This window comes from Podarcis erhardii, assembly GCF_964252035.2.
Source record: "Podarcis erhardii genome assembly, chromosome: 4".
Classification (NCBI taxonomy): domain Eukaryota; kingdom Metazoa; phylum Chordata; class Lepidosauria; order Squamata; family Lacertidae; genus Podarcis; species Podarcis erhardii.
Genome location: NC_138508.1, coordinates 21,362,192 through 21,385,344, shown reverse-complemented (window position 1 = coordinate 21,385,344; position 23,153 = coordinate 21,362,192). Strand labels below are relative to the sequence as shown.

At 44.7% G+C, this 23,153-nt stretch overlaps 2 protein-coding genes across 4 annotated transcripts in view; one reads left to right on the top strand and one right to left on the bottom strand.

Moving 5' to 3' along the window:
• DYNC2H1 (dynein cytoplasmic 2 heavy chain 1) overlaps positions 1-4,496 on the bottom strand; it is a 147,931-nt gene extending 143,435 nt beyond the window's left edge. The window contains exons 1-3 of one of the 2 annotated variants that reach the window (XM_081859973.1): positions 4,383-4,496; positions 3,921-4,213; positions 1,810-1,980 (exon numbers count right to left, since the gene is read on the bottom strand). In XM_081859973.1, coding sequence (XP_081716099.1) covers positions 1,810-1,980; positions 3,921-4,124 — 375 coding nt within the window. In that variant the 5' untranslated portion in view covers positions 4,125-4,213; positions 4,383-4,496. Of the gene's footprint in view, positions 1-1,809; positions 1,981-3,920 lie in introns of both variants that reach the window. The other variant, XM_081859974.1, reaches the window with a different exon arrangement.
• Positions 4,497-6,060: 1,564 nt separating this feature from the next.
• DCUN1D5 (defective in cullin neddylation 1 domain containing 5) lies at positions 6,061-21,009 on the top strand. Of its 2 annotated transcripts, XM_081860785.1 has the most exons (9): positions 6,061-6,549; positions 11,743-11,834; positions 12,901-12,971; positions 14,610-14,701; positions 16,559-16,667; positions 16,749-16,853; positions 17,634-17,736; positions 18,409-18,484; positions 18,582-21,009. In XM_081860785.1, exons 1-8 carry the CDS (start codon positions 6,473-6,475, stop codon positions 18,462-18,464), a joined length of 705 nt encoding a protein of 234 aa, XP_081716911.1. In that variant the 5' UTR covers positions 6,061-6,472; the 3' UTR covers positions 18,465-18,484; positions 18,582-21,009. The 2 variants fall into 2 exon arrangements, with proteins under 2 accessions (XP_081716911.1, XP_081716910.1); XM_081860784.1 differs by having other exon boundaries at positions 6,064-6,549; positions 18,409-21,009.
• The last annotated feature ends 2,144 nt before the right edge of the window (positions 21,010-23,153 follow it).

Below are 23,153 nucleotides of genomic sequence, written 5' to 3'. Positions count from 1 at the left end.
TTACCCATCCCATCTCATAGTTGCCGTCTGCCATACCATTATCCCTCCTCTTCACCACACCCTCTCTCCCTTCTGTTGTTTCCCTCCAAACTCTTTTGAGCATTCCCACTGGCTACAGACTATGGGGCCATGGCTCTGTGGTAGAGTCCAGGCTTTGTATTCAAAAGATTTGGGTTCTTTGGACAGGGCTGGGTAAGATTCAAAAACTGAAAAGCCACAGTCAGCGAGTTTAGCTATGGGATGAAAACCTGAGGCTCTCCAGATGTTGTCAAACTCCAATTCCATTGGCCCCAGAAAGTATGGCCAATTGTTAGGGATGATGGGACCTGTGGTCCAACATCTGGAGGGCTGCAGCCCCCCCCCCTTGGTACAGGCCATATTGAGCTACATAGAGCAACAATATGACACAGTATTAGGCAGTCCCCTATATTCCTTTGTTTCTCTAACTTCACTTTCCATTCCCTCCAATACAGCTGCTGTCTCCTGCAATGAAACCATCTTTTGAAAAATAATTGATGACCTCCTCACTGCCCAGTTCTCTCTCTCTCTCTCTCTCTCTCTGCAACTGTCTGCTGTCCTTGATACATGTTTGGTCTCTTACCTTTTCTTGGCTACCTCTATACCCTAAGTCTCAGTGATTCTTTCTTCCAATGAGTCTCTTCCTACCTAATTGTTTATGTTTCCATAGTGTGAAACTCTTCTTCTGCTTTCCCTCCCTCTAGTAAAGTCCCCCAGGATTTTATTCTGCTTTTCTCACTACACACTCTTCAGAGGTGAGCTCATAAAATCATGGCTTTCTGTACCACATATTCATATCATCCAGTTCAACCTGTCTACCCCAGACCTTTCTCTCATCATCTCCATCATCTCTGCCTCTGTGACACTTCCATTTGGATGCTACATTGTCATCTCAAGCTCAAGACTAAACTTCTAATCTTCCCTCGTCCCCTTCTTCTTGAGTATTTTAATTTAATTTAACAATATCACCATGCTGAACAGGTAAAAGCTCTGCCTCTCCCTCCTTTGTCCCCATTATTTGTTGCAAGGTTGCACCATTTTCCTCTTTACAACACTGCAAAAATATGGCCTCGTCCTCTAACTATGCAGGAAAAACTTTGGTTTATGCCCTAGTCGTATCTTGACTTAATGAATGCACCCTTGTCCTCTCTGATCTTCCACCACCTCATCTTGGTCCTATCAGCTCTACCCTGTCGGCTCCCAAACAAAACACAAACTTCTCGTCCTTGCATAAAAACTCTCCATGGTCTTGTGGTGGAGCTGGAGGGGCAAAGGTCCTGGGGCAGAACTTTACTGGCCCTTAGGAGTGGAGAGATGGGAGAGACAAGCTCTCTTGCAAACATCCATCCTGCCAGGGGTTAAGGCATCACCCAGAGTGCTGTTCTGCACATTACTCAAGAGTTTCCAAGCCACTCTTCTGTTCCTCTTGCTATGTCAGGGAAGAAGTAAACTAGATGCTGACTTCACATTATGTGCAAAGCGGAACTCATGGTTTGTTTTCATCAAACCAACCAGTCAGGAGGCCAAGAACAAACCTTGGATTCCCAAAATGTGGTTTGTTTAAGGGAAACATAAAGCCAGCCTCTGATTTGTTTCATCCCCAGTGTGGAAGGAGTAGTGGAGGAGCTATTCAGGAACTTCAACTCATTCACATTAAAGCATTTTAAAAAAACACCCACTATGGTTTAATGTGAAGTGTGAACCAGACCACAGTAAAATAGCAGCAAAACAAACAAACAAACAAACAAACCTGCATGTGTATTGAAATAAGTTGAATATTGCATTACTCACCCTCAACAATACTGGTGCAAATACCTGCCGTACTGCCTGATAAAGCATATTTATAGGAGAATCTAGCATAGATGATACAAGAATATTGCTATGAAGGTTCTCTTCTGTGATTATATCTGGTCGTAGTTTGAAGAATACCAGCATTCTGTCTTCTGAACTGCCAGCTTCAACCTATACAATCAAGAAACATAAATATTCATATAGTCTAATGAAGAAAACTTATTAACCAAAGTGGTAGTATTTATAAACCACTAAAATTAAAGTGCATGTAAATTACAAGTATAGTGATGTGCTTCTTGCTCGTACTCTGCATCAGCGATTCCCAAAGTTTAGTCGCAGAGCACTTTTCTGGATGGAAATTTGTCACAGAGCACTATTGCTGCTCTTATGCCAAAGGCACGTATGTGCATTGTTCTTTCTAATCTCTTCACAGAGCACTGGAGATGCTTCACAGAGCACAGTTTGGGAACCACTGCTCTACATTATATACAAGAATCATGAGTATGTTGCCTGACCATCTTGTACAGCATATGGTTTATCCCAGGGAAGACTCACTTCAGGTTTGTGACTTTTTTGTTTTGCTAAAATCCCAATAGTTTTCCAAAGGTTTGGAATGTATAAACCATGAATGCTTGAGATCACTTATCAATTAAACAGCAGCTAATTTGTGTCAATGCAGCTACTTTATACCAGGGAAGATTACTTGTCTACCTAGCCCAGTCTCCAGAGTTTTAAGCAGAGGTGTTTCCCATGATCTGCAAACCTGCTATTTTTTCCTCCTTTTTATAAAAACAAAGGTGCAAGTCTTTTTGCTTAAGAATTCGGCTTGTTTTGCTGGATCTGACCATCTAGTTCAGCATTCTTTATAAGAATTCCAACAAATAGTATGCAACAGGTGATCCACCTGAAGGTGGCTGTGGCCAACTTCCTTCTGCCCACCTCAGCTTATACATATGCAATAAAAACAGTGGAAACAGATTAAAATAAGTGTACAGTCTAAGCACTGCAGCACTACAGTCTAAGCTCCATTAATTTCAGGGGAATTTGTAGGCCTCCTATAAAATCCTAAAAGAAAATGCACACAGCCTCAGTCTATCTATCCACAAAGGATGAGCACCTGCTCAGGCAGAGTTCTGTACACCCATTTCTCTAGTGTGTTAAGTAACTGGATCATACATCACACACTGTGGTATACTTGGATGTTTTATTGCTGTAATCTAATCTCTCTCTTATATTACTGCAGTGCATTACATGTGGGGCTGCCTTTGATGAAAGTCCAGAAACTACAGCTAGTGCAGAATTCAGCAACCAGATTATTGATCAGAATCAGAAAGCCTGAGTGTATTACATCGATTCTGGCCTGACTCTGCCAGTTTCCAGGTTCAATTCAACTGAAAAAGTAGTGAGGGAAGCAAAATTTCCTCAAATTTCCACTTGTCAGTCATACACCCAGTGGTTAAAAGCACAGGAGCCCTGGCAGGGCAGAGTGGCAGACTTGTAAGAGGCATACCGGATAGTATCTCAGCATTCAAGTGCCTAGAAGCCTGGATTCACAAGGGGATCCTCAAAACATGCAAACATGCTACAAAGCTGCAATCCTCCTCTCACCCTCAGTTCTCAGGATGCCAAAGAATCATAGAATTGCAGAGGGAGAAGGGACCACAAGGTTTCCGCATTGCCCAACAACCCTCAGATTTAATATTCTTGTGCTCTACCAACTGCGCTATCCCTGCTGTATAGCAGGCTGCAGTCGCAACAGTGCAATCCTAAGAAGCCCAAGCTACATTTGGCCGGGGGTCTGCCCCAGATGAAGACTCCAGAGGGACACCACTGGGGCTCCCAGCCTTTGTGTGTGTGTGTGTATACGCAAACGTGCAAGGAAGGGTGCCAAACTGGGTGTCTGGCCCGGCTGAAATAAAGCCTCGTTTTGCTCCTGGCTTGTTTCTTGGGAGCAAACCCAACTTTTTCAAGCCATCCTGCCCCAAGCGCCGGTGCGATCCTAAACTCGGGGGGGGGGGTGATCCCCCTTGGATTCCACGGGGCTCCGCCGTCGTGGCTCGACTTGCGTTGCTGGGAGCCGCAGCTGCTGCTCAGGAAGGCAAGCCCCGTACCCTGTTGGAGACCACGATCTGGCGGTCCTCCGAGTGCTGCACGCACAGCAGGAACTCGTTGCCGTCGTCCAAGAAGTTGGCCAGCTCGGGGCCGCCCGAGAGCGGGGCGAGGCTGGCGGACGACGACAGACCGAAGTAGTTGGCGGCCGTGGCCGAAACGAAGATCTTCCTCTTGTCTCCATCGCCGTCCCCGTCCAGAGGCATGGCGGCCGGCAGAGGCGCGGGAGGCGCGGGGAACCTGGGAGGAGGAGAGCTCTTCAGACGGGCATCGTGCTCGGGACTCGACCCGGGATCTGGAGAAAGAGACGGGGGGGGGGCGGAGCGGGACAATTTTCCAGGGCTTGTTAGGATTGCCTCACGATAAGAAACGAAAGTGGGCGGTGAAGGCTATTTAAGTAATATTCAAAATAAAAGCTGTCCTGAAACCGGTGTCGAAGGGGAAGGGGGCCCGACAACGCATACCAAGCAGGGAGCGGTTCTCTGAGAGGCGGGTGGGTGGCGTGGGGGTGGGGGGGGGCCCGAAAGAGCCGCTACTACACGGCCCAGCCTCAAGAGACAGGAGAGAAGCCGGGCTGCGAGGCCAGGCGGCGATGCGAGGCCCGGTTGCTATGGTAACGCGGGGCAAAAATGGCCGCCAACCCCCCCCCCCCCCAGTGGAAGCCGTCTGCGCGTGCGCGCGCGCCTTCCCAGGCCAGAGCAAGCGACGGCCGCTTTCCAGAACGCGAGATCGGCAGTCGCCAGGCCAGGCCGGTTCTGCGCGCCACGTGAAATACGAAAGCAAGCGGGGCTCGGATCGCCCAGGGCTAGTGTATCAAGCCTCCCGTTTGCTACTCCGGAAACAGCCCGAGGGAACTGCTGGGTTGTCGTTGGTTTTTATTTATTTATTTATTTATTTCTTTATGTTAAACAACAGTTTAACGGAATGGATTGTTTTCTCTTAAAAAGTTTTTTTAAAAAAACAAACAATCGTACTGCGAGTTTGCATCATTGAATGAGTAACCAACATGCTGTTTCCTGAACAACATAAACTCTTTGGGCAACTAAGTTGCAATTGTTCACTCGCAGAGGTTGATGAATGGCAGGCAGCCAGGATGAAGCTCACGACCCTCTCCGCTTATGGAGAGGACCATCACTGATTGTTATGCTGTGGTGAAGCCCCGAGCACTGCCTTAATCATATTGGGAGTCTAGTTGGTGGTAGCCCCGAAAGTGGCCTTTTCAGGTGCAAGGCAGAGCTGGGCTGGCTCAGGAGCCACCGGATTGTGAGGCCGGGGTGGACTTGAGCGATGCGGCGCCCTGAGCGAGGACAAAATTTGCCCCCGCCAAAAAAAAAAAAAAAATTCTTATTTCCACAGTACTGTACTGTAAATCCTTTTGTAATTTGCTTTTTACACGAATATTCTTCCTATTGCTATTTTGTACCGCCTGGGCACGGCACACTGTATGTGGGGGAACTGCCCGCAGCACCCTCAATCCGGCGCTGCTAAGGCTAAGGGGAAAAAAAGAAAACCAGTCACCCCACACCTCACTTTCCACCCTGACCAGCAGGAGCCGCCTGGGCTTCAGATGCTGCTTCCCCCTGGAGACCTTGGGGCAGAGGGAAGCTTGCCTGCAGCAAGATTCTTATGATGACATAAACCAGTCTTTGCCAGCCACTTTGGACTACAACTCCCATCAGCCCCCGTCCCCCAGGCAGGCTTATGGGAGTTGTAGTCCAAAGGACCAGAGAGCGGGCTACAGCTCGCTTCCCCTCAGATGCGATGCCCTGACGCCATTTCCTTGGGGTGTAACACCGTCTCCCCTTGACCTCCACTGGGCTTGCTCCTGAGTAAACATGCCTACGGCTAGCGGTGCTGCTTAATTAAGGGGGAGGGTGGCTCGAGTGCTTAAAATACACACACACACCCTCAAATTTATTTTTATAATATTATAGCGGGAGAGGGGAGCTGGGCGAAGCGCACGCTTATTGTCGGCTCACAACGCCCCGCTGTCCCCTCAGCGGCCCTGAGGCGGGCTGCGTCACGACCTCCCACCCCCCCAGGCGGGGCGGGGCCAGAGTGTTGGCTCCGCCCCCGTCTGTTAGCTCCGCCCGGCGACGGGGGCAGGCTGGACGAGCCTTCGCTGCGAGGCGCGCGCGCGCCGCGTTCGAGACGCGCCTCTGTCACTTCCTGCTCCCGCCTCTCCGGGGCGGCGCGGCGCGTCTCCTCCTTCTCCTCCTCCTCTTCCGCTCTTTACCGGCGTTGCCGCCGCCGCCGCCGCCGCTGCTTCTCCCTCAGGAAAGCTCTTTCTTTCGCTCCCCCCCCTCCATATTCCCCCCTTCCCACACCTGAATCTACCAGGCGCGGCGGCGGCGGCGGCGGCGGTGACGACGACGAGCTGAGGGGAAGGAAGGCAAGAGCCGCGACGGCACCGGCAGCTTCTCCGCCGCCACCTCCGCCTCCTCCTCCTCCTCCTCAGCCGCGAGGGAAGGAAGAGGCGGCGGCTCCCTCCCCCCTGCCCAGGGGCCCCGCGGCCCTCCGCCTCCGCGCCCCCGTCCGGGGCGAACCGAGGGAGATGCCCGTGAAGAAGAAGCGCAAATCCTCGGGGCAGGCGGGGGACGAGACGGGCCTCAAGAAGTGCAAAATCAGCAGGTACCAACAGCCACCGCGGCGGCGGACGGGCCCAGTTCTGCGGCGGCGGCGGCGGGGGGGGGGGTAACCGGGGTGGGGACCGAGCGCCTTCTTTCTCCCCCTCCTCACCGTTGCCTTGGTGACACAAGGCGGGAGAGGGTCTTTTGTGATACCAGAAAGGCAGCCTTTAGCGAGGGGGGTTCCCCTCCCCTCTTGCATTTGCACCCAGGGGTGCCATCTTAAATATTTGGGGGGGGGCAGGTCAGCCCCTTCCCGCATAATCACATGATGAGGCACATGAATGCTATTTGAATGGCAGTGGCCTACAATTTGGGGTGGCGTTCCCCTCAAATATTTTATGGGGGGGGGCTGAAGGGACCTCTGGTCCCTAGTTGGCTCCTATGTTTGCACCTCACCTTTTCGGACACATATGCCAGGCTGTACCCTATCCTTGCGCAAAGTGAAGCTTCAACAATTTATTGCAGGTTATGCATATCCTTTCATTTTTCAGCCTTATGTTTTAACTCTGCCCCACCCTGAACAAAACTTGGTATGTTTCTTGGGGCACAGGCATCCTTCGCGTACACACATGCGCACGCACACACACACACACACACACACACACACCTTCCCGTGTGTACCACTGAAGCAGTGCTGCAAACGTGCAGCTGTAGTTCTTCTATCAAGCAGTGCATAATGCTGCAGTAGGCCTTTGTCAAAAAGTTGTGCCTGCTTGTCTTGCAGTGCTGGTTCTGAACAGAAACACCAACAGCCTTTTTTTGCACCACCAGCCAGGCCCTATCTCATGTATGGACTTGATTCACTTTGTGTCCCCAGCCTGTAGATCTTGAATTGGCATTGCCTCATCAGAAGCCAGCTAATGCAGAGTCAGGCCATTCCTCCATGTAGCTTCGTATTGTCTACCAAGACCGGCAGCAGATCTCCATGGTTTTGAATGGGCATTTCCCAACCTTGTTCGATGACGCCAGTGGTTTAATGTGGGACGTTATGTGTGCAAAATATGTGCTGTAGCTCTTCCTCTCTAAGCTCTTGCCAAGCTGTGTCATAACTGGGTCATGTTGTGCTGGTTTATGATGCCAGACTTTGACAGCATCTCTGAAGAGAGGAGGTTCCCCACCTACTATTTCCAACTTGCTCCATGCAGCGGAATGAATCACTTGATGCTTTTATAGTGGTGTGTTCATGTTTATATAGTATTTTCAGAGTAACAGGATAGGTCTCTGCTCCAAGGTGCATACGTTCACTTCTCCTGTCAGACCATTTCCCTGTGACAGAAATGCCTGTGTGCTTTATCTGTCCAGAGATCAACTCAATCCCTAAAGTTCTATCTACTTATCCTCTGCATGTCACATATGCAAATTCTATACAACAGAAAGATGCAACCACCACTGCAGGAGCGCTGTCTGACTTCCAAAGATCTCCCATTTGGCTTCCACCATAGCATCTATACCAAGGTCTCACCCTTCTCTGTTATATATCTCAACCGCTTTCTCTAATATAAACTTAAGATTCAGGGAAACAGTTCTTCAAATTACCCTCCAGAGTTACTTCTCAGCACCCTTAACAAGCTGCACTTCCCAGGATTCTCCATTACTGCTGAAGTAGTATACAAGTCCTCTGAAATTATGGTGTATATGTGACCTCCAAGGAAGCGCTTAATGCAACCTTTCATTGCTACCTTATTTTGCATGCTACTCTTATTTGAACAGTAGCAGTCAGTTGGGCAACATGGACAGGGCAGAGCAGTGTTGGTCATGTGCCTTCCCAACACCAATGATTGCTGCTGGTCCCTGAGATGAGTGGGAAGCACAGCACAGTGTGGGTATGCTTGCAGGAGCACTGGATTGGCTTCACAGCCAATCCTCTCAGGAACTGGCAATGACACTCAGTTCTGGGAAGGCACATGGACAACCCTCCCCTCCCTGCACCGCCCCATCAACCTGTACTGTATTTTGCACTGCTTTGAGAAACCTTGATTTAGTGGCTTTTATGTCGGACAAAGAACAACTCTTTGTTCCATAAATTAGGGTAATAATTCTGCTTATGCTACCAAACTCTAGATATTCTCATATATCTAGTATAAAGTCTGTCTGGGTGTTAGGCCATGAGTTTCTCAGGGCCATGTCCTACACATTGGAAAAGCATGTTTTGTTTTATGTGTGGTAAGAACCTGTGTTACCTACAAAGAGATACTTGCCATTAGATTTCTTACTACACATATAGCCAAATGCTTGCACAAATCAGTATCTGTTGCTATGTGCAAGTTACACCATTGTTCTACATTCAGACTATTGGATTTTAATTTCCTGGAAGCAGTTGGTTTTTTTTACTAAATATGCACCAATGTAATATAATCAAATATGCTGGTATTGCAGATGGAAGCAGTGGCAGAAATATTCAACCAATCTCCTTCATTGGCATAAAAAGTGCATTATATGCATGGATCAGAACACAACACAGTTAATGAAACATGGTAGGAGATACTTTAGGACAAAACTGTCCGAACATCATGAGGTACGAAGATGGCTCTTAGGATCTATGGTGACGTAATTTCATAGTGTCACTCAAAAATCTTGCCACATTCCAGATAGCAGAAATATTTAGGATGATGCATTGAAATACATTTGGGATAGCCAGGTTGCAACCGTCATCTCTTGCCTGCCCCCCAGCTTAGAATATAGATTCAGCCCATCCCCTTCACGTTCTGTCATCTGTCTTCCCTTCTAGCTTGCAGCAGGACAGATTTCTTAAATAAGAGGAAGGAGAAAATTGGCAATGAGTGGAGTGAGCAGTGGCTGCATCAGAGAAAAATTTATATAGTGCTTTCAGTGTCCACAGCATTTTAGAGTACAATAAAGCAAGCCCTTGTCCAGAGGAGCTTACCATCTGACATTCAACGTGAGGGATACTAACAGAGGAGCAGGAGGAAAGTGGAGGCAGGGGCAAATAGTAAAGCAATTTGGGGCAGCTTTAGCTGCATATGTGTTGGCTGCTAGAGGATGAGTTTCTGACAATCCAGTTACCCAGGTTGCCATTTGTCATACGCAGAAGTCAACATGATTCTAAAGGCATCTCTGCAGATATATGCACAAAATTGGCAACACCATGAATAGTAAATTCTTGCACTTTGCTTTTCTGTACTTGAAGCTATGTTTAATTATGTATTCAGGAACAGAATGGATTAGATGCTTCACTTTAAACATCAAATTGTCAAGTGCTTGTTAGCAGCAACAGTTGAGTGAAGTGCAGCACTGTTATGACTTGCATTAAAATACTCACTTCATGGGGTATGAGCGGCACCTGGGATTCAGACTTTCAGTTAAACCTGAAACTTTGTTTTCAGATGAAACTGCTAGTCACAGATACCATTATTACATGACATGTAAAAACCATTGACTCTTAGCTGCCGTGTACAGTTGAGAAGACATGTGTTTCTAAGCCTGAAAAATAGAAAATAAGTCCCTTTGCATTTAGTAGGGCATACAGTCAAGGTAACATAATTAAGATGAAAACATTACAACAATTTTATTCTGTTCCCTGCCTTTTAGATAAGGTTTCAAGCTGCCTACAAAAGACTTGAAACATTAAAAACAGCACTCAAGGCACCATAACATAATATAAAGACAGAGATATAAAATCATCCTGAACTCATTCAGTTGCCAGTCTACCACCAAATGAAACAAGTAACTTGCTTTCCTGAGTGAATGGATAGCAAAAGCTAGAGTCCCCTTCAGGTTGTAACAGATTTCACACAGTTTGAGGTTCTAGTCAGTCCATTTCCGTGGCCATTATGTCAAATAGGCTAGGTTCAGAACAGCAGAGAGTTTAATTTTAGCGATTTCTGAGAATATAGTCCATCAACATTAATTTACATCTATGATCACTGCTACTGTCAGGTCAGAAAGAAACAGAAAATGCTTGTCCGAGGGCAGAGCTTTTCCCTTGATTTCCCATGGATCATTTTGTTTATCCTTTGTTCTACAACTAACTAGTATTAGTGCCTGTACAGTGGTGCCTCGCAAGACGAAATTAATCCGTTCCGTGAGGCTCTTCGTATAGCAGTTTTTTCGTCTTGCGAAGCAAGCCCATTGACAGCTTAGCGGATTAGCGCTATTAGCGGTTTAGCGGCTTTTAGCGGATCAGCTGATAAGTGGCTTAGGAAAAGGGGGGGAAACCCACAGGAACTCACAAGACATTTCGTCTTGCGAAGCAAGCCCATAGGGAAATTCGTTTTGCGAAGCGCCTCCAAAACGGAAAACCCTTTCGTCTAGTGGGTTTTCCGTCTTGCGAGGCGTTCGTCTTGCGGGGCACCACTGTACTTGCAAGCAATGCGGTTCATAACAGTTAGCGGCCATGATAGGGATGCAGATCCCCATATGCTTCAGAAGGCACATCCAGTAGTTTGCCTAGAGGAGCTGCACATCAAGATCTGCATCAGTTATGGTTACTTCCAAATGCAGAGCTCCTTTGCTCAGCGGTGTATCTGAATGGCAGTGCAGTTTTCCAAGTTTTCTAAGATACTTAGTTATTTTAACTATTAAGTGCACTTTGTGAGGACCTAAATTATTTCTGATTTCAAACATATAGTGGCCCAGTTTGTGTGCTGCCTAAAACCGTAGTTTAAAACAAACTGGTTTAATGTGAATGAGCAGCATGTTGGTGCACACTGTTCAAAAGTTCCCATGTTGCTCCTGCTGCTGCCACACCACATACAAAATAAGCCAGAGGTTGGCTTGTCGTGCCATCCAAACCCCAGCTTGTGATTTCTCTCCAAGCAAGCATTTAACCAAGGTTTGTTCTAGTTCATGATTTAGTTGGAGAGAAACAAACCCTGAGCCTGAGTTTTGATGACAGGACAAGCCAGACTCTGCAGCGGGGTAGGAATGAAGCTGGAATCTTTGAGCAGCCTGCATTGTATTGCTGTTTGTTTCTTTGAAATGTGGAATACTTACGTGTTTACTTGAAGAGGAAGAAGCAAGGAATACTCTCAATCTGACATTCTGAAACTGTAAACACTCTGAAACTTTTAAAAATCAGCAAGTCATGATCAAACAGTACACATTCATTTTAGGTATACTTTGGGGTGGTTGTTGTTGTTTTTTTTTAAAAAGTGTGCCTGTTTTTAATAACTTGCTATTGGGAATTTTCCCAAGACGTGATATTTACTGTAGGTTTTTCTTATGTCTTCATAAGCTACTGCAGGTCTCAAGCTTCTAGTAAAGTGATAAGTGGTGAGGAGCATTTTTCAAGCAAGAAGTGCCTGGCTTGGTTTTATGAATATGCAGGTATGAAGTTGGTACATTTCTAAATTCTAGTTTTTGTTTCAGTTATTTAGTAATAATTGATAGCTGTTTCTTTCCTCCTCAAAATTACTATTTCACTTACACGTTCTTAAGCATAATAGGGTGGGGGGCATTTGTCTACAGTGTCCAATTTTTTAAAAACCGCTTGAAGCTTGCAAGACAGTCTTGCAAACAGTTACTGAAGGAATGATTGCTTACCTTAACATTGTTTGCCTGTCCCTTCTACCCAAAAGTCCATGAGGTTCACTGCTGGCACTTGTCAGTCAACAGTAAAAGGCCATTCTTATCTCAGGCTCTGATTTTGTTTCACTCATAAACATCTACTGACCCTTAAGGAAATACTGAAGCATCAAGAATTTGGAGCCTCTTGAGAAGAACACCAGTTTGGGATGATTATATCTCGCTCCAAACTACAGAATTATGTTTTAATGTGTCTTTGTATGTAAGTGAATGAGAGCCTGTTTTGTGTAATCAGATACGCTGCACTGACCACTTAGCTTGTTTAAACCTCTGTGCTTTCACAGAAAAGGGGTTAATCTGAGGCTAATCTGAAAGCATTGAAGAGAGTCCCTTGAATAATTGCCTCTGTTTGTTCAGAACTGTAAACAGTGGCATGACATTCCCTCAGGCATACTGAGGTGGTTGAAATTTGGCTATCTCACTCCAAACACACAGTGAACTGAGTTGATGAGCTGGAGGACTTGCTTCTCAGTTAGGACTCTTGGTTCAGCATAGTAGTCCTAAACCAAATATATCCAACAATGTATTGTTTAAATTGGTCTTGTGAAATTTGCAGCCATGTGTTCAGTGGCATTGGTCTAGGTCCAGGGACCCCAGGTGTCTGAACAATTGAAAAACAACGTGGGTTAGGGGCAATTTATAGCAGATAACTGGCACAAAGGCAGGGAGTGCTTAACCCTTCTTGTGTCTGTTAATATCTCTGTCCAATCCAAATATGGATGTGCTGCCTAGCATTTTGCTTGATCAGAAGTAAGACTAGTATGATATTAGTATGGCATGTGTTAGCTTGATTTCTTTTGTTTTGAAGGTGATGATGAAGTGGTAGGGCCAGAAGGAATGGAGAAATTCTGTGAGGACATTGGCGTTGAACCTGAAAATGTAAGTCTTGTCCCTAAAGACCAATATGCTATTTCCTGCAAATCGTTAGACTCAGATTTTCAAGTCTTCCTCCTCCTCCCCAACAAACGTCTTCTTCACTTGCATTGTGCATTAATTTTACTGGTGGAAAATGATGTGCTTAACCCCTCCCCATTCACCAGTTCTCCAATACACATGCCTATTCATCAGATTTCTATGCTGCCTTTCCATAAAATGATGTTTAGAGTGACTCACAGTAGCTGTGCAAGCAGCTACAAAATATCGAAGTAGACCAAAAATATTTATAACTCTCTCTCTCTCTCTCTCTGGATATATATATGTACTGAACACACCAAATTCTTAATAGAAATGGTTGTTTAATAAATAACAATATCTAGGGGTCTGTAATTTTGGCTGGCCTTGGTATCCAAACCAGAGATTGTGGTCACCAGATTTCTCTCCCCTCCCATTTGAATAAATCCTCCCCACCACCCTTTCTGTACGAGAGGAAGGTGAGGAGTCTGTTGTTAGTTGAGTGCCTCCATGCATCTACAGCCAAGCCAGCCTTCTACCAGCCTTTCCTATAGGAAAAGCCAGGAAAGGGCAGACCAGCTTGGGTGCTCAGAGGAGTGTTAAACCAGACAGCTCCTCAGTGAAGCAGCCAAACAACCCCAGTTTACCTCGCAATCTTGGATTACCCCGTAACTGCTAGGCTGATATATACTGTATTTGCACACCCTTCCACAGCTTCAAATTTTACAGGAAGTCTGGTCACCTGTCTCCTTGTTCACAAGGCAGCGGCACAGTTGCCGTGATGACCAGAAATATTGAGACCTGACATTGCAATAATGTACACCTTTAGTTAACAGTTACTTTGTATCAGAAAACTCAAGAATAGCAATTGGTTCATTTTCTTACATATGAAACTATATATTGCAATAACTACCTAATAAAATGGTTTTGCATTACCTCTACAAACACAGGTTTGGTTACGTCTTTGCCAAGATAACACCACAAAACTTAAGGGGGAAAGTCTTCTACAGTTGAACTAATTTTAAATCACATCTTCATTTTGAATCCTTGTGGATTTGTATTGCTGTTCAGAGAAAATAAACCAGGTGTTAAATAGATAGTGTTTTTATTGTAAACATATGTTATTAAATTATTATTGGAGCATCTTTCCAGGTGTTGGTCTGAAGCTACTTACATAAAAATTACAAAATATCATCAGTACAACAAACATAAAACTATAAGAATCGCCCCCCAAAAAACAACCAGTCAGTCAGACAATTAAAATCAATAGCAAAAAATAGTCAGGATGCGAAACAACCATCATCAGTATATTTCTGTCCTGATTGGTCTACATTAGTACCTGCAGGACAGAACAGCATGCCTATCAGAAGAGGTATGTCGTTAGGACCTTCCAAAAGGCTTGAAGCATAGGAGGCTGCCATAGATCTGCTGGCAGGAGTTCCAAAACCATGGAACAACCATGGAAAAGGCTCTCTCCCTCATGGCGCCCAACCTTGTTGATGTAGGAAATGAACACATGAGGAGGGCCTCCATTATAGATCTCCATGTGCAGCAGGCAGAAACAGGTGCAGGCAGTCCATCAGATAGCTTGAATTTTAATTTCTCCTTTTTCCCATTCCCATACAGATTATTATGCTAGTTTTAGCCTGGAAACTGGAGGCTGAAAGCATGGGATTTTTTACAAAGGAAGAATGGTTAAAGGGGATGACCTCATTACAGTAAGCTTTTTATATTTGAAATCATCTTCATGCATGGCCGAAAGTGCAAACTTTTTCTACAGAATCTTAGCAAAGAGCATAGCAGATGGAATGTTGGGCACTATTATCAAGAAGGCTTTTGGCTTTGACCTGGAAAGGTCCTGTCACTTTCTGGTGCTCCTAACTTAAAGACCACTGAACTTTGTGTTGAACTCTACTTTAAAAAAAATATCAGAAAAGCAAGTGCTCCTATGAATTATTGATGTGTGATTTATACAGGTGTAAAACAAAAATCAACTTGCAGGCTGTTTGATGCATAATAATATTTCTCCTATTTTATATGGCTGGGACTGATAGGAGTTATAGTCCAAAACAAATGAAGAGCACCACATTGAGGAAAGCTGAACGAGAGTAATAATGTCCTCCCCACTGAAGTCCTAGGTCAATTGGTGGTTAGAGCAGGCATCTTTTTGGCAGCCAAGAGGGAAGCAAGTTCACTGCAGCTATTTCTTCACTGGTCAGTGAGGCCAGACAGGGTGCAACCTTCCAGTGTCCCTTGTTCCGAGAATGTCCTTTGAACCTCTCTTGGTATATTCTCTGTAGAAACAGCCCTAATCCTGGTAGTTTAAATGCTTTTCTACTACAGTGGTGCCGCGCAAGACGAATGCCTCGCAAGACGGAAAACTCGCAAGACGAAAGGGTTTTCCGTTTTTTGAGCTGCTTCGCAAGACAATTTCCCCTATGGGCTTGCAAGTTTGTTTCCTTTTTCTTAAAACCGTTAATACAGTTGCGCCTTGACTTCAAGGAGCAACTCATAGCACGCGGTGTGCATCTCCGTAGGGGCAAGAACGCGTGAAGGCGGGTTCTGAGGGAGAGGGAGCTTTGTTTCGGCGAAAAATAGCAAGGCGCGCACACTTCCCTCCCCACAACTCCCAGTTAGGGAGGCCAGGCTCCGGGGCTCTTCGGACGGGGCTCCTTCCTTCTCCCCCCCCCCAGCGCCCCGGCGGTGACAAGAGCGCCTGCCCGGGCCCTCCAGCGCTCGCCCTGCGAGGGGCGCCCCCTACCTGCATCTCCGCGCTTTCCAACCCCGCGACGGCTGCGGCAAGTTTGCCTCTCAGTGTGTGTGCGCGCGAGTGTGTTTTCTCCTCGCCCCGCTCGAGTTAGTCCCCACGCAGCGCAGGCAGCAGGTGAGTCATCCTTTGGCAGCGCCAGGCAAGGTCAGCTCAGGAGCCACCGGGGACGCGCCCCCGCACTCCTCTCCAACGGGCTGGATGCACCCCTCTCCGCTCGTGCGCTTCTGGCTGGCTGGCCGGCTGCAGCAGCAACAGGGGCAATAGGCATCCACCGTCGCCAACGCTCCCTCCCTTCCTCCTGCCCGCGGCGGGCGGCTGGCTGGCTGGCTGGCTGGCTGGCGCTCTCGCTTTCTTTTGGGCTGCTGCTGCAGAAGGGATTTTGCACCAGACAACTTTTAGGCCGGTAGGAGTTTTGACTACTGCGGCAACAGCAGCAGCAGCAGCAGCAAGACGGCGCCGACTGTAGTGCTAAGGGTCGGAGCAAGGCGAGCGGAACCGATCCCGGGGGCTCAGGCAGCAACCTCCGCCCCGCCTCCCCCCACGCCCGCTTCTCCCTCCCTTCCAAGCACCCCCCTTTTTTGAGGTTTTTGAAGACCAAAACTTTCCCGACACCGTGCTTCGCAAGACGGAAAAAATCGCAAGACGGAAAAACTCACGGAACAAATTAATTTCGTCTTGCGAGGCACCACTGTATTTTGTTTAAAGCGTGCATTGAAAAAGTGTATTTTATATATTTCTGTCTCTTCCCCCCCCCCCAAAAAAAAAAGAATGTATGGCATGTAATTTTTTAATCTTTTACTTTAAGATGTGACTGCTCGGAAAAGCTGCAGAGTAAATTTGATTTTTTGCGCTCACAACTGAATGATATTTCAACATTTAAGAATATCTACAGATATGCCTTCGATTTTGCAAGGGTAAGTGCATCTTCTCCTTATAAAAACATTCAAGGAACTTGCCATTTATATCTGAGTGCTGCCTTTTTTTAATCTCTTTAGGATAAAGACCAGAGAAGTCTGGATATTGACACTGCAAAATCTATGTTAGCTCTTCTACTTGGAAGAACGTGGCCTCTGTTTTCAGTATTTTACCAATACTTGGAGGTAAGCACACATTTTAAAAAATAAAAGGTGTTGCATATTTTGATTTGCCTTGTGAATAGGTCTACAAAAACACCATAAATAACAACAAAAACAAAATCTCAGCTGATCTCCAGTTTATGAACGTGTACCTTCTTGGTCTCACTATAGGCAATCCAGTGAGGCAGTTTAAGCCTTTTTTCATTTCCTCCTTGCTTTTGGAATGGGAGAGAGTGCCTCTATTTCTATACGCACTCAGTTCCTTAGTTCCATTTCTATACTGACCATCAACCAAATTTCATCTGCTGAGTGGTTATGTCCACCCTACCTTCATATTTCACAAGAAATGTTTGGGTTCCTACATATGTTTCAACCCACTAGAAATAAAATATTTTATAATTGTTGGCACTACATTAGAATGGAGAAGCAGAATTAGATTTGCATGGCATCACCACTAGGTGGGTCTTGTGGATAAGATGTTGGAACTTCCTGTGCTTTCTATATCAACTTCAGCTCCTGGTGCTTATGCATATCAATCCCATTGCCTTTCTGTGCCACATGATGTCATTTGCTACCAGCTGCCCTTTTCCATGTTTGCATGCCTTCCTTTGAGCCTTGCACAACATTGCTCCCCATTCCCAGGCAATAAATCTTCAAGGCGGCTCCTCCACCCCACACCTGCTTCTTCCTCAAACATTTCCTCAGTACTGTAATAACTTGGCTTGTGCAAAGAAAACTGAACACATTATTGTTCCTAAATGCAACACATTGCGGGCTGAGACCTGATGTCTTATTTTTCTGCAGCAGTCAAAATACAGAGTAATTAACAAAGATCAGTGGTACAATGTGTTAGAATTCAGCAGAACTGTCCATGCAGATCTTAGCAACTATGATGAAGATGGGGCATGTGAGTATTCCCATTTCAATTAAAATACTCTAAGTGATACTTTAATCCCTGCAGATTTATCTCTCAATCTCAGGCACTGAAATCAGGAAATAAAAATCCGTCTGCATTTCTTTGGAGATCCTCTCTCAATAGGCAGAGTTATCCTCTCTGAAGAGCAGGCAGAGGAATCTTTTACCCCCAGTGTAAGCGCTAAGCAGTGCTAAGATTGAAGGGAATGTCCCCTTCCTCCTCTTTAAAGGGCAGGCTCCTCCCCCCAACCTACCACTGGAGAGCAGGTGAGTGGGAATGCTGCCTTTTACTTTGATCCTTCTGTGCAAATGAAAGGCAGGATTTTCTCCCACTCCCGCCTCAATACTGGAATGGGTAAGGCTGGAAGTGCTGCATGTGTAAGATGCATTTCTGCATATTTGTGTGAGAGTGTATGTATGAGTATATGTGAGGCGGTATATGCCTAGCGAATGTGGGTGCTGCATACGTGAGAGTCGTGTAGTATGTGCACACATACATTAACCTCCCCACTGCTGAGATGTGGCCCTCAGGGATGATTGAAACAGGTTAGCCACTCCTGAGCTAGAGCTACATGTTAAGATGATTTAAGACTTAATACTTTCTGTCTTTGTTGTGATTCAACTAAAACGCAACATGTTATAAGTGGCATTATTTCTTCTGCAGGGCCTGTTCTTCTTGATGAATTTGTGGAGTGGCAAAAGGTTCGCCAAGCATCATAGCAAGAGCAGCTTTGAAGAAGGTCTGGATCTTGTGATGTTGCAAAAACTGAGTCAAAACCAAGGGTTGCGTTCACATCCTTATGAACTTTAGTCATTTTTTTCCTTTTATTTTTAAAGGAAGCCTTGTTACATGTGAAATGGGCATTGAACCACACCTCTTCTGAGACTGAAAATTGGAGGGTTTCGTCTTAAGTTTCTAGCATTTCAGAACAATAAAGATTCAGATTTGTAACAGTCTTAAAAGTGAAGGATATCCCTTGAATATGACTGTGGTTTCCATGTTCAAAACCAAAACATTGTAGAGTGCATCAGAAGTATCTTGTATGAGTGTTTGAATCCTGGAGATGTGTTTAAAATTGTAGTTGTAAAGGAATCTGATATGGTAGGTCACTGATGAAATGATTGTTTTTAGGAAGAAATGTTAACGTCAAAGCTTTGGCTGGTGTTTTGCCAACACCCACCATCGCTTGTGCCATAGTTTACAACTTCATATGGAGACATGGCCTTAAAATATTTTTTTCTGCAGTTCCCAACATTTTGTCTTCTAATGAAACATTCATAATTGTCTTAATTATGAATTAAGTTAAAAGGTACTAAAAGGATGGTGATGTCGGTAGCATCTGTAGGACCTTGAAAACATTAAACTGTGTTTGATTAGAAATTGGCCTAAATATTTTTTTTAAAAAAAAAAAACCCTAGGAAGGCAGAGCTAGAACTTTAATGAAAACACTGCAGATGATTCTCCTTCCTCTTCATCTCCTAATGTGGGCCCTTTGGTTTTATTACCTGATTTCATGTGTCTACTCAGCCTGAACTAAGAAAAGTTGCCGTATCGTCATGTGTTTCATAGCCATTTAGCAAGAACGTGAAAAGGCACAGTTGTGTCTGCAGAGTTGCATTGAAAATCAAGGCATGTGCAGAAAGCTGAACTCAGCTATCTCTCTTGTTTATTATTTGAGCACCATCATAACTTCCATAACATTCAAATTCTACTTCCATATATCTTGAGACAGAGAGATTGGCTGTTTAGTCTGTCAAACATAGGAATTCCCAAGGCCTATTTTGTAATAAATAAATATATGAGGTGAAATGGCAACAAGTTGGCATGGTGAATGTTAAAGAAATCATTTGCATCCCTTCTTCCACTCAGGATGCTATTTCTGTTTACATCATCATCCTTTTAGCAAATCTAGGTCAACTTTATTAATTACCCCCATAGCTTACCATGCTAGGTGAGACATGGTAGTATTTGGCTCAGGATAATGAGAAATGTGTTGTGTGCACTGTAAGCAAGTTCAGGTAGTACAAGATATCCACAATGTTTTGTCCAGACAAGATGTTGCTTTGGTGCATTTCCCCCCTTCCAATCATAGAGTCCTTAAGAATCTGTTTTGGGTATTCAATAGAAAAGGGCTATTTCTTTTGCAGCTCTGCCAGCTGTTCAGGTGTATGTGATCCAAGTTAGTCATTGGAATTGTTTTGCGTCATCTTATAGGGATGACCTTACACTGTGTTATTTTGCTTTTCTGTAATTCTGCACAGGAAAAAGGAGATTGGAGTGAGGGGAAGCATCTAACATTTCAAACTTGCTGCTCTTACTTCATTGCTTGTGTTAATGTGTATGCCATTACATTTTAGATAACCTTGGGAGAGTTCTTAGCCTCATATGAACATGGTCTATACCAGTTTTTGTTTTTGTATTGACATAGCCACTTATTAATATTTGATGCCATACCATCCTAAGTCTGCAGTCTTGAGCATATTTCACCTGGGAGCAAGTCCCATTGAACTTGGTGGTTCTGGGCTGCAAGTTTGTGCATCAAAGGAACACTGTTGGACAGTACAAGATGGCTATTTGATTACCTCCAGAGTGCGAGTGGGCAGAAGAAAATGCATTATCAGATTAATATCGTGGATATGAAAAATGCTGCAGAGTGTCTAAATGAGACATGAGATGTTTTCTTTAAGAGATTGCTTTTGCAAAGTGCTATTTACTGTTCCAAACCCAAATCCTTCGTAAAATCTTTTTTGGTGTTTCCCAGGACAGGCTATGATTTAGGATGATATCTTTCCCAAAAGAGGGCAATGCAGCCTTTAAAAGAAGTACAGCCCCGAGGGAGGCCTGTCACAGTTGGCGCTGGACTGGCCTCTGGTATGGGCACTTTCTCGTGCTCTGATACCGATGGGATGGAGCAGCTTGAAATTGCATTTAGTGATAAGGCACGGGTCGCCACAAGGTCATTCTCCTCCCCTGGTTTTTTGCCATGGTGCTTCCCCTCCAACATGTCCCCATCCTAATTACGTCTACCAGTGATATGCACAATCTCTTGGGGATTAAACCCCGAAGAAAATGGGGCAGACCTCAGAGCAAGCATGCATAGGATTGAACCATCAAGTCATCCTAATTGGCATCCAGTCCTTTGTGTTGTGCTTTAGAAAACCTTTCTCTCAGGTTTTTAAAGTCTCAAGATACGAATCAGGAAAGCGCAACTATGTTTATAATGTAAACAAAACCATCTTTTAATTCAAGTGATTTTTTTAAAAAGTAGCCCAAAGGAGCTGGTATTAACATGGTAAATCGACAGACTGTTGTTTCCACCATTGCCAGTGTCTTTACTTAATGTGAAGGTATCAACTCGCTGTGTATGACTTGTATCTCTGAGGTTTTATCACTATTCTTATAATAAAACCATGTTTCAGGGATTTAGACCTTGTTTTTTGTGAGTGGTTTTTAAAATACCAATATACTATTAAAATGATAATGGGTGTATGTTACATGTTAAGAGCCACTTCTGCAAGAAGATAGAATTACGTTGAGAGAAGCTTTTCCATATTGCTTTTTTTTTTTTTAAGTAAAGACAGAGAGAAAGAAAAGTATTCAGTGTTCAGTTATCAGACACTAATTAAAACTGGAATACTTCCAAATACTGTGGTAGCATAAGAAGGTTTGATTTGTAACACAAGAAATTTTTTAACCAAAACTAATTTTAAAGGGGGGCTCAACATATGCAAACTTCAGGCCTTTTTTGGGAGGGGAGGGATACAGGTTCTACAGTCAATCATGCATGTTAACTATTGACAGTGGAAAATTATGGGTAAGGTATGGATACCCACTCACGCTGAAGAAAATCTCTCAACCATCAAGGTGATAAATTCTCCATAAATCTCCATAGGTCCCATTTGACTAGATTGGTGAAATCTAGCTTCTATTGGTTTCCTACCAACTTATTTTAGTCAGGTGTTTCTTTTTGTCCATCAAATTTGTAGAGCACCCAAGTCCATGAAATGGACAAGAATGGGGAGGAGTGGGGAGCTTAAGTATTTAAATCCCTGTGAAACAAGCAACTTACAGATACCAGATACCGAGTCTCCAATTGATTTCATCACAGAATAATGGAGTTATTCTCCGTTTCTTTGGTGTGATGGGTTAATTTAGCAAAAGCACTTGTTGCCAACTGTGGAAATGATGGTACCAAACAGAATAGTATTCCCATGAAGATGTTAATAATTACTGACACACAGTGAATGAGTTTGTTGTGGCAAGAACCTGAAGCCATGGTTCAGCTGCCTGAAAGAACTGCATTCATTAGGCTCAATTGTCTTCAATGTTTTATCTTTGAGAGGTCAGTGTTGGGACCGCTTACAAAACGTACTGCTCAAATTCAACAAATTCAGGGACACGGCTGATTGACTTTTTGTAAAACCTTTCTTTTTAAAAAAAATGTATGCTGAAATGCAATTTGTATGTGTCTTTAGCTTTCTGGAATGTAGAAGGTAGGAGCTCTAGTGATCTTAAGTCTTGAGACAACTAGAAAGTTTCTGCTAGTAGTAAAAACTGAAACGTGCGTCCAGCATTTTATGAACAACTATAAACAAATTCCAAGTGCGGTCTTTCCATCCCACAAGAAGAAAATCAGTTGCCAATCATAGGTATATATTTATGGGGAGGAGGGTGAAAAGTTTTGTCAAGTTATAAAGCCGCAATTTTGAGCTTTGATACTGCCGTGTCATTTCTGCCTTTGTTTTTACCACATGTTATGACATAGGATAGATAACTTGATTAGGTGGTTATGATGCATGACCTAGGAAAACTTATTGTGGTTTGTTGAGAAGTTGCTCTGAATTTATGTCAAGATTTTCAAGTTTTCCACAGGATTGTAGACTGAGATTGAAACCAGTGGGATAAAAGTTTCCATTGACTATAAAAATTCCTCATTAAAAACGGTTGTGCATTTTAAATCTAGACTTGCATGCAGATGGTCCCAGTTTCAAACCGCAGCATCTCCACGTGGGGCAGGGAGAGCATCTTGTCTGAAATCCTGAATATCAGCTGCCTGGCAGTGTAGATAGTACTGAAATGAGAGAAACAATTGTCTGACTCAATATAAGGCACCTATGTACAGTGGTGCCCCGCAAGACGAACGCCTCGCAAGACGGAAAACCCGCTAGACGAAAGGGTTTTCCGTTTTGGAGGCGCTTCGCAAAACGAATTTCCCTATGGGCTTGCTTCGCAAGACGAAATGTCTTGCGAGTTCCTGCGGGTTTTTTCCCCTTTTCCTAAGCCGCTAAGCCGCTTATCAGCTGATCCGCTGATAAGCCGCTTATCAGCTGATCCACTAAAAACCGCTAATAGCGCTAATCTGCTAAGCTGTCAATGGGCTTGCTTCGCAAGACGAAAAAACCGCTATA